Source organism: Lepidochelys kempii, chromosome 2, assembly GCF_965140285.1.
Source record: "Lepidochelys kempii isolate rLepKem1 chromosome 2, rLepKem1.hap1, whole genome shotgun sequence".
NCBI classification, from domain to species: Eukaryota; Metazoa; Chordata; order Testudines; family Cheloniidae; genus Lepidochelys; species Lepidochelys kempii.
In genome coordinates, this window is record NC_136381.1 from 2,622,120 (window position 1) to 2,640,773 (window position 18,654).

General features: G+C 62.2%; 1 protein-coding gene across 1 annotated transcript; it reads right to left on the minus strand.

Moving 5' to 3' along the window:
- Positions 1-1,483: 1,483 nt before the first annotated feature.
- On the minus strand, positions 1,484-10,338 carry CATSPERQ (catsper channel auxiliary subunit theta). Its single transcript, XM_078851920.1, has 6 exons — positions 10,224-10,338; positions 8,997-9,094; positions 8,562-8,754; positions 8,379-8,464; positions 7,399-7,524; positions 1,484-1,702 (listed from the first exon to the last, which is right to left on the minus strand). Exons 1-6 carry the CDS (start codon positions 10,336-10,338, stop codon positions 1,484-1,486), a joined length of 837 nt encoding a protein of 278 aa, XP_078708046.1.
- Between the last annotated feature and the right edge of the window lie 8,316 nt (positions 10,339-18,654).

The following is an 18,654-nucleotide window of genomic DNA, read 5'->3' on the forward strand; positions in this document are numbered from 1 at the left end:
CGCTCCCCCCAGTTTGCACCCCAGTGACCGGCTTGGGGGGAAAATAAACGTTTATTTCATGGGAAAACTGCAGATTCCCAGAGGAAATAGGGCTGTGGGGGGAGGGGAGCAAACCCACCGAGTTACACAGACAGTAACGATGCACCCTCGGGTGTTACACTTCCAGCCTAGACAAAGTCCTGGGTGCAAGTAGCGTTCCCTGGTGCCCTAAACCAGTCCCACCGTGTCCCTGCAGCTACAGGAGGGCTCCCGGCTTCCTGGCCAGCCTCCTGCCGCGGGACTGTGCCCCAGGGCTGCTCACTCAAAGCCCTTCCATTGTGGCCGGGTTTGCGGTTGTTTGCGTCACTCGCTGTAGAGACTCCAGTGGGGAAAGTTCCCTCCTTTCTCAGTGGCCGAAGCCTGGCGCTTCCTTTTCCCGCAGTTTTATCCTGGGACGGACAATGGCTCAGGGCCCGAAGCCGGGCTCATCCGCTAGCCCCTCCCTGCCAGGCTGCGAGGTGGGGCTGGTCACATTGCTGTTGCAAGGGCCTAGGCACACATCCCTTCACCCCTGACCTGGCCGCATGGTGCCTGCCGGCTGGGAGGGGCCATGCCGCAAACTGACATAACACGCCAACGGCTGGTTTAACTGCTTATGGGCGGGTGGGTTTAAACCTCTGGTTCTCCCCCTGGGGTCTCTGGACCCTGATTGCCCAGGTGTGCTGAGTGCCGGGCCCTAGAGCGGGGCTGGGTCGGGGACCCAAACCATGTGTTTGCTGCACAGCCCCTTCCAGCCGTCCAGCCCCACTGCTCCCTCCCGCCCACCACCTGCACCACACAGGCTGAGGGCAGAGGAGTTGGTTCTCCGTTGCCCTCTGCCGGGACCATGGGCCGAGAAACTGGAACTCCCGGCCAGCCTAGGGGAGCGCCTGACCCCAGGGTGGCTGCACCGCTGGCTCACCAGACCTGTCACTATCCCGGGGCAAAGCTGGCTGAGCAGTGGGCCCCTCTCCCCTCCCGGCTGTGCTCTGGCCATGGGGGAGAGGCAGCGGAGAGTCCAGGTGTCATGTCTTGGGCAGGCTCTTTCCTGGCAGGGTGACAGACGCTTGTCTGCTCCCCGTGTATGGGGCGTCCCGATGGAGGCCTGTTTGCAGACTGAGCCAGATGCTGATTAAGAGATTGTGAAAGCTACACGAAAGACGGATCCAGGCAAAGACACCCGGGGGTGGGGCCGGGGTTCGTGAATAAGGCAGGTGGATGGTTCTGATACATCTGGGGATGCAAACAGGTGTCTGGGATCTTTCTCGGGGGGCAGGGAGCTGCCAGCTGCCCCGTCCCACTGGTGGAAGATGACAGCCAGGCCTGGCTGTCCAACGCTGGAAGGACTCAGAGGGAGCGTTGCTCTCGAGGTGAAAGTATCTTGTTAAAGAGCTCGAGGCTCCAGAACGTGTCCGATGGTTTTCTTTGACAGGTGGCCATTTGCTGCCCGCCTGTCTCCTGCCCATCACTCGGCTCGCTGAACCTTGTGCCATGGCCTCTGCCTCGGTTTCTCTAGAGCCGTCTGGGAGCGCTGGGTGTGCGTCCGTGCGGTGACGGGGCAGCCGGCGTCACTGTTCCCAGGGAGCTGCAGGTGGGTGAATGCCGCGTGCCCAGCGGAGCAAGGGCCGGGTGCTCCTGGGGGCGCTCCGAGGGCCTGGGACTGGCCTGCCGGGGACGGGGGGGCCTGGCAGGCAGAGCGGGGAGGGCTTGTGCAGCTGGTGGCCGGCAGAGCTGGGGAGCTGGTCCCGGCCGGCACAGATGGTCCTCACACTCGGGGCAGGTGTAGTGCAGTGCCGCACAGCCCTGGGTCCCCCCCGGGCAGCATCACACCCCTCCCCTAGTGCTCTCCGCTTCCTCCCCATCCCCAGGGGGCAGTTTTCTTGGCTGCTCTCCCCATCTAACCCCTCCCACCTGCCCCAATGCCTCCTCACCTCCCTGCCCCCCCCACCCCTCACCTTCTCCTCACACACCCCGTCACCCTGCCCATCCCAGAGCTGTCCCTCTTGGTCCTCACCTGCCTCTGCAGCAGTGCAGGGTGGGTGGCAGTGAGCGGGTGGGCAGTGGCAGGGGGCTGGGTATTGGTGAGGGGGGGTGGATGGCAGTGAGGGGGTTGGTGGTGAGGGGAGTGGGCAGTGGCAGGGGGCTGGGTGGTGGCAAGGGGGGTGGAAGTGAGGGGGTGGGTGGCAGTGGTGGGTGGCGGGTGAGGGAGATAGGCAGTGACATGGGACTGGGTAGCAGCCAAGAGGTGGGTGGCAGTGAGGGGTTGGGCAGTGGCAGGGGGCAGCGGGGTGGCAAGGGGGGGTGGAAGTAAGGGGCTGGGTGGTGGTAAGGCAGCCAGGGGGTGGGCAGCAGCAGGGGAGCTGGGTGGTGGCGAAGGGGGTGGCAGTGACATGGGGGTGGGTGGTTGTGAGGGGGGGTGGGCGATGATGTGGGGCTGGGTGGGTGGTTGTGAGAGGAGGTGGGCGGTGATGTGGGGCTGGGTGGTGGTAAGGGGGGTGGGCGGCAGCCAGGGGGTGGGCAGTAGGAGGGGCCTGGATGGTGGTGAGGGGGATGGGAGGTGACGTGGGGCTGGGTGGTGGTGAGGGGGGTGGGCAGTGACGTGGGGGTGGGTGGTTGTGAGGGGGGTGGCAGTGAGGGGGTGGGTGGGTGGTTGTGAGGGTGGGTGGCGGTGATGTGGGGCTGGGTGGTGGTAAGGGGGGTGGGCGGCAGCCAAGGGGTGGGCAGCGGCAGGGGCCTGGGTGGTGGTGACGGGGATGGGCGGTGATGTGGGGCTGGGTGGTGGTGAGGGGTGTGGGCAGTGGCGTGGGGGTGGGTGGCAGTGAGGGGGTGGGTGGTTGTGAGAGGAGGTGGGCGGTGATGTGGGGCTGGGTGGTGGTAAGGGGGCTGGGCGGCAGCCAGGGGGTGGGTAGCGGCAGGGGCCTGGGTGGTGGTGACGGGGCTGGGCGGTGATGTGGGGCTGGGCGGTGGTGAGGGGGATGGGCAGTGGTGAGGGGGCTGGGCGGTGGTGAGGGGGCTGGGCGGTGGTGACGGGGCTGGGTGGTGGTGACGGGGCTGGGTGGTGGTGACGGGGCTGGGCGGTGGTGACGGGGCTGGGCGGTGGTGACGGGGCTGGGCGGTGATGTGGGGATGGGCGGTGGTGAGGGGGATGGGCGGTGGTGAGGGGGATGGGCGGTGATGTGGGGTGGGTGGTGGTGAGGGGGCTGGGCGGTGATGTGGGGCTGGGTGGTGGTGAGGGGGCTGGGCGGTGATGTGGGGCTGGGTGGTGGTGAGGGGGCTGGGCGGTGATGTGGGGCTGGGCGGTGGTGAGGGGGTTGGGCGGTGATGTGGGGCTGGGTGGTGGTAAGCGGGGTGGGCGGCAGCCAGGGGGTGGGCAGCGGCAGGGGCCTGGGTGGTGGTGACGGGGATGGGCGGTGACGTGGGGCTGGGTGGTGGTGACGGGGATGGGCGGTGATGTGGGGCTGGGTGGTGGTGAGGGGGCTGGGCGGTGATGTGGGGCTGGGCGGTGGTGAGGGGGATGGGCGGTGGTGAGGGGGATGGGCGGTGGTGAGGGGGATGGGCGGTGATGTGGGGCTGGGTGGTGGTGAGGGGGATGGGCAGTGGCAGGGGGCTGGGTGGTGGTGGGGGGGCTGGGCGGTGATGTGGGGCTGGGTGGTGGTGAGGGGGCTGGGCGGTGATGTGGGGCTGGGTGGTGGTGAGGGGGCTGGGTGGCGGTGAGGGGGTGGGCAGCGGCAGGGGGCTGGGTGGTGGTGAGGGGGCTGGGCGGTGATGTGGGGCTGGGTGGTGGTGAGGGGGCTGGGCGGTGATGTGGGGCTGGGCGGTGGTGAGGGGGATGGGCGGTGATGTGGGGCTGGGCGGTGGTGAGGGGGCTGGGTGGTGGTGAGGGGGCTGGGCGGTGATGTGGGGCTGGGTGGTGGTGAGGGGGCTGGGCGGTGATGTGGGGCTGGGTGGTGGTGAGGGGGCTGGGTGGTGGTGAGGGGGTGGGCAGCGGCAGGGGGCTGGGTGGTGGTGAGGGGGCTGGGCGGTGATGTGGGGCTGGGTGGTGGTGAGGGGGCTGGGCGGTGATGTGGGGCTGGGCGGTGGTGAGGGGTGTGGGCGGCAGCCAGGGGGTGGGCAGCGGCAGGGGCCTGGGTGGTGGTGACGGGGATGGGCGGTGATGTGGGGCTGGGTGGTGGTGAGGGGGCTGGGCAGTGGCAGGGGCTGGGCGGCAGCCAGGGGGTGGGCAGCGGCAGGGGCCTGGGTGGTGGTGAGGGGGATGGGCGGTGATGTGGGGCTGGGTGGTGGTGAGGGGGATGGGCAGTGGCAGGGGGCTGGGTGGTGGTGGGGGGGCTGGGCGGTGATGTGGGGCTGGGTGGTGGTGAGGGGGCTGGGCGGTGATGTGGGGCTGGGTGGTGGTGAGGGGGCTGGGTGGCGGTGAGGGGGTGGGCAGCGGCAGGGGGCTGGGTGGTGGTGAGGGGGCTGGGCGGTGATGTGGGGCTGGGTGGTGGTGACGGAGATGGGCGGTGATGTGGGGCTGGGTGGTGGTGAGGGGGCTGGGCGGTGATGTGGGGCTGGGCGGTGGTGAGGGGGATGGGCGGTGATGTGGGGCTGGGTGGTGGTGAGGGGGATGGGCAGTGGCAGGGGGCTGGGTGGTGGTGGGGGGGCTGGGCGGTGATGTGGGGCTGGGTGGTGGTGAGGGGGCTGGGCGGTGATGTGGGGCTGGGTGGTGGTGAGGGGGCTGGGTGGCGGTGAGGGGGTGGGCAGCGGCAGGGGGCTGGGTGGTGGTGAGGGGGCTGGGCGGTGATGTGGGGCTGGGTGGTGGTGAGGGGGATGGGCGGTGATGTGGGGCTGGGCGGTGGTGAGGGGGATGGGCGGTGATGTGGGGCTGGGTGGTGGTGAGGGGGATGGGCAGCAGCCAGGGGGTGGGCAGCAGCAGGGGGCTGGGCGGTGGTGAGGGGGCTGGGCGGTGATGTGGGGCTGGGTGGTGGTGAGGGGGATGGGCGGTGATGTGGGGCTGGGCGGCGGTGAGGGGGCTGGGCGGTGATGTGGGGCTGGGTGGTGGTGACGGAGATGGGCGGTGATGTGGGGCTGGGTGGTGGTGACGGAGATGGGCGGTGATGTGGGGCTGGGCGGTGGTGAGGGGGCTGGGCGGTGGTGTGGGGCTGGGCGGTGGTGTGGGGCTGGGCGGTGGTGAGGGGGATGGGCAGCAGCCAGGGGGTGGGCAGCGGCAGGGGCCTGGGTGGTGGTGAGGGGCTGGGTGGTGGTGAGGGGGATGGGCAGCAGCCAGGGGGTGGGCAGCAGCAGGGGGCTGGGCGGTGATGTGGGGCTGGGTGGTGGTGAGGGGGATGGGCGGTGATGTGGGGCTGGGTGGTGGTGAGGGGGCTGGGTGGCGGTGAGGGGGTGGGCAGCGGCAGGGGGCTGGGTGGTGGTGAGGGGGCTGGGCGGTGATGTGGGGCTGGGCGGTGGTGAGGGGGCTGGGCGGTGATGTGGGGCTGGGCGGTGGTGAGGGGGCTGGGCGGTGGTGAGGGGGCTGGGCGGTGATGTGGGGCTGGGTGGTGGTGAGGGGGCTGGGCGGTGGTGAGGGGGCTGGGCGGTGGTGAGGGGGCTGGGCGGTGATGTGGGGCTGGGCGGTGGTGAGGGGGCTGGGCAGCAGCCAGGGGGTGGGCAGCAGCAGGGGGCTGGGCGGTGATGTGGGGGTGTCTGTGGGCACACGTGTGTGGGTCTGTGTGTGCTAAGGCAGGGGCAGGCAGGTGTGTGTCTCTACGCACCTCAGCCCAGCACGGAGGAGCCCAGGAGGACCTGGCCCCGGGGCAGCTGCCAACCGGAGGGCAGAGCCCTTTGCCAGGAGGAGACCGGCTGGGCTCAGCCGTGCCCACGGCTGGCTGCCAGTCACCTGGGCTGCGTGAACACGCACTCTGGCCAGGCCAGCCCCAGCACCCCTCCCTCGCCAGCACAGGGCACCTCCAAGCAGGCGCTGGGCTAGTGCTCGACTCCCCGCGCTGCCCTGCAGTGACGGGCGCTGCTCTCTGGGCTGGGGGCCCACCGGCCGCCGGCATCCTTCACACACCTCAGCACTCTCGGGCTCCCCAGCCCCATGGCCAATGGGGAAACTGAGGCACAGACAGGGACGGGACCTGCCCAGTGTCACGGAATCCCCTTGGTCACCTCTTACCCCGACCCGCACATCCTCCTCCCCCAGTTGCAGGGCCCAGTTCAGCCAGAACAGCGCCGGGGGGCCGGGGTGTGTGTGTTTGATCCTAGGGCTTTGCAAACCGCCCCCACACCCCCCCCCACACACACACAGCCCAGGGCTCGGAGCCACCGAACTGGTTGGAGTGTGACGTGCCCCACCTAGCGGGGGAACATGGCATGGCAGCCCCGTGGCTAGGAGAAGGGAAGGCAGCAAGCCGCAGACCTCAGCCGGCGAGGCAGGGACTGGGCCCCCATTAGCCCAGGGGCCAGGACTTGCTCTGTCTGGGGGGCCGTGCAGGGCAGCTCGCACAGGGCAGTGCCATGGGCCGAAACATTGCCCGATGGTTTCCAGCAGGCCGGAGCAGAGAGACGCAGCCAGGTGCCCCTGCCCTGCATGGCTGGAGCATCCCCCAGGTCCCCAGCACGGGACAGGGATGGTCTCGCCCATCCCCAGCCTCCATGGACAAGCGTGCCCACAGCCTAGACAGCCCCAGCCCCCTCCTGGCCAGCACCTCAGGCCTGGGCCAGCCCTCGGGGGAGGAACCGGGCCAGCTGGGTGATGCTCTGAACAGGCGGATCTGGGGGAGCCCGGAGCACTGCGGCAGCCTGGGGGCGCTGCAATCCCCAGGGCTAGCTCTGTGGCGGGAGAGGGGCGGGTTTGAGACCCCTGGGGGGTCAGGCAGCTGCTCCCTCCTAGACGTGACGGGGGTCGGCCCCTTGCAGGCCCGGGGGCTCTTTTCAATTGGGTGGTTGGCACAGCCGTATGGCCGATCGCCCAGGGAGTGACGTGGGAGGTGCCCGCCCTCACCCGGAGGAGGGACCATCAGACACAGCCTCTGAGGCAGGACGTGGGGCTGCTGGCCAGGCCGAGGTGCCCAGGCTGCTTCCCGCGGCCCCCACTCCCGCGGCCCCCCATTGGTTCCATGTCCCCACCCAAGGGCCAGCTGTGGAGGGGCGGGGGGAAGCCTGGCTGGCTGTGGGGCTGGCAGGGGGGTGACAGTCGGCGGCAGGGTGGGGGAGGGATCGGGGGGGAGATCTGCAGGGTGGGCCCCAGGGCTAGGGATGGGGCAAAGCCCCAGTGGATATACTGCAGGGGCCGCTCCCACCCCCGCCAGCCCCAGAGTGGGGGGGACCAGCAGGGTCCCCCAGTGCAAACAGCTGCGAGCGGAGAGGGAGGCCAAGTTTTACTGGGGCTTGGCCCCCCCCTCAAACCTGCAGGTCCCTGTCCCGCTCCAGCGGGGGCCGGTGGCGGATCACGTGGTGTGTGGACACATCCAGGTAGTCGAAGTAGTTGAGTTTGAGCTTGCGCGCGATCCGCCTGCCCAGAAACTCCATCTGCTGAGGGGCGACAGGCAGGGCAGGGGGCATGAGGCCGGGGCAGAGGCCCAGGGACAGTGGGTGGGCACCTGCAGGGTGGGGACATGAGGCCAGGCGAGGGGATGTGGACGGAGATGGGCGTACCCCCACCAAGCACCTGCCCCAGGGTGTCTCCCCCACACCCTGGAAGAGGGCACTCAGCATCCATGGCCCCTTCACTGCTTGACCTTGCCATGGGGCCTGGGAACACGAGCACCCCCAAACACCCCCCTCCCACACACACACACTTGTCCTGAGAGCCCCATGCTCCAAAGCAGCCCCCCGGCCTGCCAACAACTGTGCAAACTCAGCTGGGCTAGCAGGGTCAGGGTTGAGGGGCACCAGCAGAGCTCAGGGTTTGGGGGGAGCCCACGGCTGGGCTGGCAGGGGCCTTCAGGTTGGGAGTGCGGGGCGCTGGGAGTGCGGGGCTTGGGGGGACCCAGGGTTGGGCTGGCAGGAGCTGTGGGTTGGGAGTGAGGGGCATGGGCAGAGCTGGGGGGGCAGGGCTGGGCTAGCAGGGGCTGTGGGTCGACCGGCAGAGCTGGGGGGCACCCAGGGCTGGGCTAGCAGGGCTGTGGGCCAGAAGTGAGGGGCACCGGCAGGGCTTGGGGGGCACCCAGGGTTGGGCTGGCAGGGGCTGTGGGTTGGGAGTGAGGGGTACAGGCAGAGCTGGGGGGCACCCAGGGCTGGGCTAGCAGGGCTGCGGGCCAGGTGGTGGGGTGGAATTGAGCTCTCGCTGATCTCTCAGGTTCACAGCAGGCTCGTGGCTTTGGTGGCGGCATGCACCAGGGTCCAGCGCGGTGCCCGGCAGAGCAGGGCCAGGCCGGGCTGCTCACCTCGTACTTGTCGGACAGGCTAGCCAGGGCCAGCACCTCCAGCCCGTAGCCGTTGATGATGAGGCTGTAGAAGCATTTCCCGTAGGCTGCAGGACAGGACAGGACAGAGGCAGCCGGTGAGGGGTGAGAGTCCTGTGCAGGGGGCGGCTGCCCCAGGCCCCTCTCCCTGGGCAGGGGCCGTACCGTCCGTCTGGGCCGTCAGCCGGACGTAGATCTGGTACAAGGGCCCCTCCTCCCACAGCTGCCTCTTGATGTAGATCTGGTAGCAGCCCCGGGCGTGGTTGATGACCAGGTGCCGCTTGTGCATGGAGCTGAGGAGGAGCCAGAGGCCGACCAGGATCCCGTAGATGAAGAAGCCGGAGTAATCCTGGGAGACCTGTGGGGGATGGACCTGGGAGCCAAGACCCAGAGCTGGGGGGTGGAGGCAGGGCGAGCAAGCGAGAGGGACCTGCTGGCCACAGCTCCCAGGATGGGGAAGTAGCTGGAGGACTTGGGGGTGAGGGGTTCCCAGTTAGCTATAACCCACCCCGGGGGCGGGGAATGGAAACAATGCCCTTTGCCTGGCCCCAGTCGGGGGGCTCTGGGGCACAGCCTGGGACCAGCCACGGGCTCTCCTACCTTCTCACTCTTGAGGTAGAAGACACCGCCCAAGACACAGAGCAGGAAGATCAGGGCCCCCTTCCACAGCGTGTCCTTGTAATACTCCATGACAAACACTGGGGGTGATAGAGAGAGCTCAGCATGGGGCCAGGACCCAGACCCACCTGTCCCCATGCAAGCAAGGCCCCAGGAGAATCACCACACTGGGGGGACAAGCCTGGGGCTGCCCCAGGCAGGCCAGCAGCAAGGATCAAACCTGGGACCTTCAATTCTAAGACCAGCTCACTCTGTCCCCTGAGCCAGAGGGCCGAGCACACAATGGGAGCAGGTGGCAGGCTCTTCCCTTTGGCGTGTGCCAGTCAGCGTAAGGTGCCATAGGCACTCGCGCCAAGGCAGTGAGTTCCCTGGGGCAGGCAGAATGCCAGAGGGTTCCAGAGCAAGGAAGCTGAACGGTTGCACAATTTGGAGCAGGGAAGGCAGCGCATTTGTGGGTTCCAGATCACAGTCTGGAGCAGGGAAGGCAGAGCAAGTGCCGGTCCCAGAATGGGCTCTGCAGTATGTAATGCAGAACTCTTGCTGGCTCTGGAGCAGGAAGACAGAACAATTGTGGTTTCTGGAGTGGGGAAGGCAGAACCTCTGTGGGGTCCGGAACAGTTTCTGGAGGAGAGCAGACAGAAGCAGGTTCCAGAGCAGGTTCTGGAGTGCAGGAGCCAGCATGGCAGTGAGTTCTAGAGTGGGCTCTGGAATGGAGGACAGACGATTGCTATTTCGGAGAGGGGAAAGAAGAGTGTTTGCAAGCTCCAGAGCAGAGTATGGAGCAGGGGAGGCTGGTTGTGGAGCTGGGAGGGCAACCCTTGCTAGTTTTGGAGTGGGTTCTGGAGCAGGGAAGGCAGGAGGCGTGTGGATTCTGGAGTGGGGCAGGCTGAACATTTGTAGGTTCTGGAATGGGTTGTGCAGAACGTTAGTGAGTTCCAGAGCAGGCAGGAAGCCACTGGGTTCTGAAGAGGAGTAGGCAGAGCACCAGTAGGTTCTGGAGCAGGGTGTGCAGAACATTAATGGGTTCCAGAGCAGTTTCTGGAGTGCCGAAGGCGGTCTCATGGTCCCTCTTCATGACACACCAACCCCACGACGCTGCATCAGACACATCCTCCTGTGGGCATCTCAAACACCTCCAGGAGCTTCGGGTGATGTGGGACCATGTACCCTGGAGACCTCCAGGGCCTGGTGCCGGGGAGTGCTCCTCACCATTGGGCTGCTGCACCTGGAAGGGGTAATGCGCGTTCTGCTGCATCCTGCGTGCCAGGGTCCTCTCCACATTGAAGAAGCTGAGGTTCCAAAGCATGAAGGCACCTCGTAGCATGGCTGCTCCTGGGAGGTGGGCGTTCGCCCACACCAACGGGGGCTGTCAAGGGAAGGGCGAGGAGCCAGTCAGCAGGGAAATGCACCCTGTGCTACATACCGTGAACCCTGGAATTCATCAGGCCCATGTCAGCAGTGGGGAAACTAAGGCACAGAGCTGGGACGTGCCTCCACCAAGTCACCCTGGAGTCAGTGGTAGAGCTGGGAAAAGCCCCAAGAAGCCAAGCCCCAAGTTAATATCTCATGTTGCCATCTGGGAGGATCCCAAAGGGCTCCATAGACTCTGTCCACAGCCACCACTTCCCCAGCCACTGATATGCAGCCACCTCTGGGGTGGGATGCAGCAGCTGCTTAACAGCCGCTGTAACACCACACAACAGTAGGGGCAAAAGAAGCCCCGATCTACTTGAAAATACAGGGGGAACTGAGAGGCAGAATGGAATCCCCCGAGCTGGGCTTTGGCCAGGACATCAGCACGTCACAAAAACCGGGGTGGGATCTCAAAGGACCACAGGCAGTTAGGACCTTGGACTCATCTCAGTCAAAAGAGCACATCCAGCAGCAAGTACCCCAAGCATTGCTGACAGCAACACAGCATCCCCAGTGCCATGCTGGGGCATTGAGGTCAGCGCTGACTCAGAGAGGAGAGCACCCCCTCTCGAGCTCCCTGCAGCACAGCACCCCTCGCACCACCTGGGTCCTGGGGGTCAGCACTGATTCTATCCTGAGAAGTCTCCCATCTAATAACTGACCTGCCCCAACCCTGCTGAGCCAGTACGAGCTGAGAACATCACAGCCCCAGCTGGGGGCTCCGGAGAGACACCCACTGCTGTACCCATGACCCCACAGAGACTCTGCCACGCTCAGCACAGAGCCCCCCGGTCCCAGCACTTGCCAAGTCACCTGGCCAATTGTCAGTTCCCCCTAACCGCAGGAGCTGGAGAGTGCCGGGCTGGGGAACAGCGGGTCAACGAAGACTGATTCAAGGGCCTTGTCTGTGGCAAGGGAGGCTCAACAGCAAGGCCCTTGTGGGTGGCGGGTGGCATGGAGTGCACTGCTGTGCCATGGCAACCGGCCCCTGTGGGCTCTAGAACAGGCGGACAGAATTCTAGAGAACCCAGGACCCTGTTTCCGTGGCAGCTGTGCTCAGAGAAGGGCAGTGCCAAAGCAGGCCGTGTCTTCAGCCCCGGGCACCAGGCTCTAGAGGAGGAATGTGGGAGGGCATGGGAGTACGGGGGGGGGCTTGGGAGGGACTAGCACCAAGACATTGGGCAGCATGCACATTGGCATGTGGGCCTGGGGGCAGCCTGGCTCCAGCTAGCACCCCATGCTTTCCTCGCTGGCTCCTAGGGAGCCTTGCCTTTAAAAGCCAGGACCTCCTGGCTAAGCACTCAGCTGCCAGCATTTCAGTGGGAAGGTCCCAGGCACCTGCTAGGAACCAACCCGACTCAGCAGGCGCCAGGCGTGGCCAGGCCAAACAACAGCTGCTGAGCACCCCTTACTCCTGAGGGAATTCTGCACCACTGCGCATGTGCAGAATTCATGTCCAGTGCAGAATTTGTTTTTCTGTGCAGAAAATACATTCTGCCTGAGAAGTGCTGCAGTTCTGCCTTTCTCCCACCAGAGGCTGCTGTAGCACCAGAACAGACTAACAGCTGACCACAGTTGCATTCATCACAGCACCCTGCCCACAGAGCCAGGTTAGGAGGTCTGACAAAGTGGGACTGTTCTTAATGTTTCCTCTGAATAGTGTGGGGTGCCTCAGGTTCCCCTGTGCAGTTCTTAAGTATCTAGGGGGTGGGGTAAGGGTGTATGATCACTGCAGAGCCCTAAAGGGCAGGTGTGTGCAGGGGTCTGGACACAGAGAATGGCCGACACCCTGTTTCCTGGCAACTGATGGCCTGGGTCCTTCCCCCCTGCAAGTTGAAAGCTAAAGAGTTGGAGAACAAAGGAATCAGGTGCCCTCCTGGCCGGGGAAAGGGACAAAGACCGGGGGGGGGGCTGGAGAGAGTTTCAGTTTGGGGCTGGTTGGGGACATGGAGTGAAGTGCAGACGTGGTTGTCTGGCTCACTGCCCCCCAAAATGGACCCAGCTGAGGGGTCCTGTTCTCTGCACCTACAAGCTCTGTTTCAGACCATGTTCCTGTCGTCTAATAAACCTTCTGTTTTACTGGCTGGCTGAGAGTCACGTCTGACTGCGAAGTTGTGGGGCAGGACCCTCTGGCTTCCCCAGGACCCCACCTGAGCGGACTCACTGTGGGAAGCGCATGGAGGGGCAGAGGATGCTGAATGCTCCGAGGTCAGACCCAGGAAGGTGGAAGCTGTGTGAGCTGTGTGTCCTGCAGACAGGCTGCTCACAGAAAGGAGACTTCCCTAGAGTCCTGCCTGGCTTCATGGGGAGCAGTTCCAGAATATCGCCCAGGGACTCCGTGACAAGAGGCACAGGATGTGTGTGTGTGTGGGGGGAGGGTCAGAGAGTCGTGCACATGGGGCTGCTGGGGGGGACACAGAAGCTAGCAGGGTGACAGCATTGAGCCAGGGGCTGAGTGGGAGGGGGCTGCAGGGCCACATGGGGACAGGGGCAGATGTGCTTGTCTAAATGGGAGAGGCTTGGGATCAGCCAGGGTCTGCATGGGGAAAGCTCCCCAACAATCCCTCCACCCCCCACAAATCTGTTCCATACTTCTCCCACCCACACCCAACACCCCTCCAGGTTCACTCCAAGGCTCCTTCTCCCTCCCTCAGCTCCTCCATTACTCCTGACTCCCCCAAGCCTTTGCACTGCTTTTTCTGGGGGGTGCAGGCAGTGGTGAGCTAGAGCCGGTTCGCTAGAACTGGTTGTTAAATTTAGAAGCCCTTTTAGAACCGGTTGTTCCACAAGGGAGAAACAGTTCTAAAAGGGCTTCTAAATTTAACCAGCCAAAAGTGGCGCCTTAAGTGCTGACTCCACGGGCGCTCCATCCCTGGAGCCTCCACGGGGAAAATCTGGTGGGTGCAGAGCCCCCACCTGCAGCTCCCCACCCCGTGCCTGGCCCCAGCTCCCCTCTGCCTCCGCCTCCTCCCCTGAACACGCCGCCCCGCTCTGCTTCTCCGCCCCGCCCCCGGCTTCCCAAGAATCAGCTGTTCGGCGGGAAGCCAGGGCAGGCTGAGAAGCAGGCGGCAGCTTCACGTTCAGGCCCAGGGAGGCGGAGGCGGAGCAGAGGTGAGCTCGGGGGGGGGGGGGGGATGAGGAGGGCCGCCTGCACCGCAGCAGGTAACCTGGGGGGGGGGGGACGGAGTAGGGGCACCGCTCCCCACCCCAGCTCACCTCCACCTCCCTGGGCCTGAGTGTGAAGCCACCACCTGCTTCTCAGCCCTCCCTGGCTTCCCGCCGAACAGCTGATTCGTGGGAAGTGGGGGAGGGGGGCAGAGAAGCAGAGCCGGGCGGTGTGTTCAGGGGAGGAGGCAGAGTCGAGGTGAGCTGGGGCTGGGCATGGGGCAGGGAGCTGCCGGTGGGGGCTCTGCACCCTCCAAATTTTGGTCCAGCCCTGGAGCACCCAGGGAGTCAGTGCTTAAGGCGACACTTTTGATGTGATCAGTGTGGGGAGCAGCCGTTCCCCCTGCTCCCTCCCTAGCTACGCTCCCCCACCACCTAGGAGCCAGAGAATCATAGAATCATAGAATATCAGGGTTGGAAGGGACCTCAGGAGGTCATCTAGTCCAACCCCCTGCCCAAAGCAGGACCAATCCCCAATTAAATCATCCCAGCCAGGGCTTTGTCAAGCCTGACCTTAAAAACTTCTAAGGAAGGAGATTCTACCACCTCCCTAGGTAACGCATTCCAGTGCTTCACCACCCTCCTAGTGAAAAAGTTTTTCCTAATATCCAACCTAAACCTCCCCCACTGCAACTTGAGACCATTACTCCTTGTCCTGTCATCAGCTACCACTGAGAACAGTCTAGAATCATCCTCTTTGGAACCACCTCTCAGGTAGTTGAAAGCAGCTATCAAATCCCCCCTCATTCTTCTCTTCCGCAGACTAAACATCCCCAGTGCCCTCAGCCTCTCCTCATAAGTCATGTGTTCCAGCCCCCTAATCATTTTTGTTGCCCTCTGCTGGACTCTTTCCAATTTTTCCACATCCTTCTTGTAGTGTGGGGCCCAAAACTGGACAGAGTACTCCAGATGAGGCCTCACCAATGTTGAATAGAGGGGAACGATCACGTCCCTTGATCTGCTGGCAATGCCCCTACCTATACATCCCAAAATGCCATTGGCCTTCTTGGCAACAAGGGCACACTGCTGACTCATATCCAGCTTCTCATCCACTGTAACCCCAGGTCCTTTTCTGCTGCCAAGGACCTGCCAGATGCTTCCTGGGAGCTGCCCCAGGTGAGCACTTCCGGGACTCCCCACCTCGCCCCCCGCCAGGTCCCTCTGGCTCTTAGGAATAGGGTGGGCACCCACTATGGTGGCCCACGAGACCCTCCTGCCTGGTTCTGGGGACAGGGGAGGGGGGTGGATGGGGCAGGTGTCCTGGGGGGGGGGCGCGTCAAGGAATGTGGGGGGGTTGGATGGGACAGAAGTCCTGGGGGGCGGGGGTGGGCAATGACCCCCTCGTGGGGTGAGGAGGGAACCCATTGTTAAGATTTTGGCCGCTCATCACTGGGTGCAGGAAATATGGTCCTGTATTGTAGTTTAAATGAATTACTCCCAGTTCTGTAATAATATGCCTAGTAAGCAATCTGTTTGTCAAAAAACATTGTCTGAATCCTTTTTTGTTGTCTGCATTGTTACAGATACACTTGCTGAAACGTATTTTGAAATAAATTACCAAAATAATGGAACTGGTGTGATTATATTGTGTTATTTTGAAAAATAAAATATGCAGAATTTTAAAATATTGTGCACAGAATTTTTAATTTTCTTGGCATGGAATTCTCCCGGGAGTAACCCATGGGCCCAGTAACCATGGGTGGATGAATCTGGGAGCCAAGGACACCTATGCCTCTGCGGCGGGAAGGAAAGCCCTGCAGAGATTGCCCATCCCTTAGTGACTTGAAGGGCTCAGGGTCCCCAGGCCTCTGGGGAGGCAGGAAGGGTGGCCGGTGGGCCCTGCTCTTAGCCTGCTCTGCGTAGGCTCTCACTGGAGCTGTCCCCATGGGAGAGGAGCACCTGCCAGGCATGCATTAGGCCACGTGACTGACAGTCGGCATGGGTCCTTTCTTGGGCAAGCTAGGTCCCAGCTCTAGAATGGGGACAAAGCTTCCTTTCTCCTGGCCCCAGATCCAAGCTGAGTTGGCATCACACTGGCTCCTTTGAAGGCCTTTGAAGTAGCCGCATACAACCTCTCAACCCTGGCCTGCCTCCCACTATCCTATTGGCCTTGGATCTCTGCACTCAGGATATGGCTGGGCCTTCCAGAGAAATACAGGAGCAGGGCCCTGCCCTGGGAGATCACAATCCCCCCATCCTCCAGCACTCACCTGCCACCTGCAGAGCTGGGCTGAGAGGAGGTGATGCGGGGCCTGCCCAATCTGGGCACAACTGTGTCTATGCGTGGGGGGGGGGGTGGTTGGTCCCTGGAGCGAGGGGCCAGGGAGGGGAACTGAGGCACAATGGAAGGGGAGGTCAGGGGGGGTCCCTGGAGCGAGAGGCTGAGGAAATCAAGGCACAGTGGGGTGGAGAGGCAGACAGGTTACCCCGCCCATACGGCTCCGGCCCGTACTTTGGAGCCCGGTCCGGGAGCAATCAGTTCAGTTGGGCTGGGGGGCAGGAACAGCAGCAGCTACTCCTCCCACCCCTGGGTGGCGGAGGCCGGTTACTGCAGGTAACTGGACTTTTAACATCCAGGCAGCTGGGCTGCCAGTTCCCCTTCTCAACCAGATGTTCCCCTCGAAAACTGGACCCCTGGCAACCCTACCCCTGTATCTGACCATCTTCACTGGAAGGGGTCGAGTGGGGTGTCAGCCAAAAGCTCAGAACTAGCTGACTGTCATGGCCATTGCAAGAGGTCTGGACGGGAAACGACTTGCAAGGAATGTGATGTGCAGGGTCCTGGCTTTCCAACCTGCTGAATAATAGACTCATAGACTTTAAAGTCAGAAGGGACCATTATGATCGTCTAGTCTGACCCCCTGCACAACGCAGGCCACGGAATCTCACCCACCCACTCCTGTAACAAACCCCTCACCTATGTCTGAGCTACTGAAGTCCTCAAATCGTGGTTTATAGACTTCAAGGTTCAGAGACTCCTCCAGCAAGTGACCCATGTCCCACGCTGCAGAGGAAGGCGAAAAACCCCCAGGGCCTCTGCCAATCTGCCCTGGGGGAAAATTCCTTCCTGATCCCAAATATGGCGATCAGCTAAACCCCGAGCATGTGGGCAAGACTCACCAGCCAGACACCCAGGAAAGAATTCTCTGTAGTAACTCAGATCCCACCCCACCGAATATCCCTGGCTGGGATGATTTAACTGGGAATTGGTCCTGCTTTGAGCAGGGGGTTGGACTAGATGACCTTCTGGGGTCCCTTCCAACCCTGATATTCTATGATTCTATGATCCCACCTCAGGCCATTGGGCAAATCTACCGCTAGTAGTCGAAGATCAATTAATTACCAAAATTAGGCTATCCCATCATATCATCCCCTCCATAAACTAATCAAGCTTAGTCTTGAAGCCAGATAGGTCTTTTGCCCCCACTGCTCCCCTTGGAAGGCTGTTCCAGGACTTCACTCCTCTGATGGTTAGAAACCTTCATCTAATTTCAAGTCTAAACTTCCTGAAGGCCAGTTTATATCCATTTGTTTTGTGTTCACATTGATACTGAGCTTAAATAATTCTTCTCCCTCCATGGTATTTATCCCTCTGATATATTTACAGAGAGCAATCATCTCTCTTCTCTGCCTTCTTTTGCTTAGTCTAAACAAGCCAAGCTCCTTGAGTCTCCTTTCATAAGACAGGTTTGCCATTCCTTGGATCATCCTAGTAGCCCTTCTCTGTACCTGTTCCAGTTTGAATTCATCCTTCTTAAACATGGGAGACCAGAACTGCACACAGTATTCCAGATGAGGGCTCACCAGGGCCTTGTATAATGGTACTAATACCGCCTTATCTTTACAGGAAATACCTCGCCTGATGCATCCCAAGACTGCATGAGCTTTTTTCACAACCATATCATGTTGGCAGCTCATAGTCATCCTGTGGTCAACCAATACTCCGAGGTCCTTCTCCTCTGTTACTTCCAAGTAATGTGTCCCCAGTTTATAACAGAAATTCTTGTAATTAAAACCTAAATGCATGACCTTGCACTTTTCACTATTAAATTTCATCCTATTACTATTACCCCAGTGAAACTTGTCACCTGAGCAGGCAGGTCTGAGCTATCAAGCCATGCTGAGAACAAGGCACAGCCATGGAGACAGCCGGGATTTCCTGGCTGGCCTGGCCGGAGAATTACAGACGGGAACCCCAGGCGAGCTCCTGGAAAAGGAGTCCTGGGCTCAGAGCCACTAGCCTGTGATTATATAAGCAGAAGTGGTTCTCCATTACAGGACAGACTTTGTCAGGGGACGGGGGAAGGTGTCTCATTAACAGTGGGCCTGAGCTGTAAGGACTGGCCGGGGGTGAGAAATCCCCTATTAGACAGGACAGGAACTTGCTAACGAGTGTCGACTTTTGATTGCGTCTTTTGTTGTTCCCTTGCCTGGAACCTTACGTTTCCAAACCCTTCTACTTGCTTTGATTTGAATCTCTGGCTCAGGCTCTGTTAAATAAACTTCAGTTTGGTTTCACTAGAACCCTAAGTGCCTGGTGCTAAGGAGACTGATGAACTGGGGTAAGACCTGTGAACTGGGGTGTTGTGTCCATGGAGGTAGCAGGTCAGTGTGCACTGCAGGTGTCCAGAAGACAAGGCACTGGGCACTTGGGTAGAACAAGGCCGGGTGTATAAATTGCTGGCCTGTATAAAGAAGGAGCCGGGCTGGAGAAGTTTCCCTGGGGGCACAGGCAGGGCTCCGTCCTGCTATGAGCCAGTGATAGCGATTCATCCCAGAAACCCTGACAAATGCCACAACCTAGCCTAGGAATTCAGCTCAGGAGAGGTATGGGCCAGAGAGGTGGTCTGTGTCCTGAGGTCCTCCAAGCCTCACAAAGCCCCTGGTGGAGAAACAGGGTTACAAAAGCCATGTGTTTGCTGGAATCCACTGGGCTTGATGGGCTGCAGTTCCCCACTCCTCCTGCCCCCAAGGGCTCTGACTCCCTGCCAGGCTGCAGCAGCGGGCAAGTCCCTCCCCGCGGTATCTGCGCCAGGCCCTGGGGACAGACCCACGAATTCCC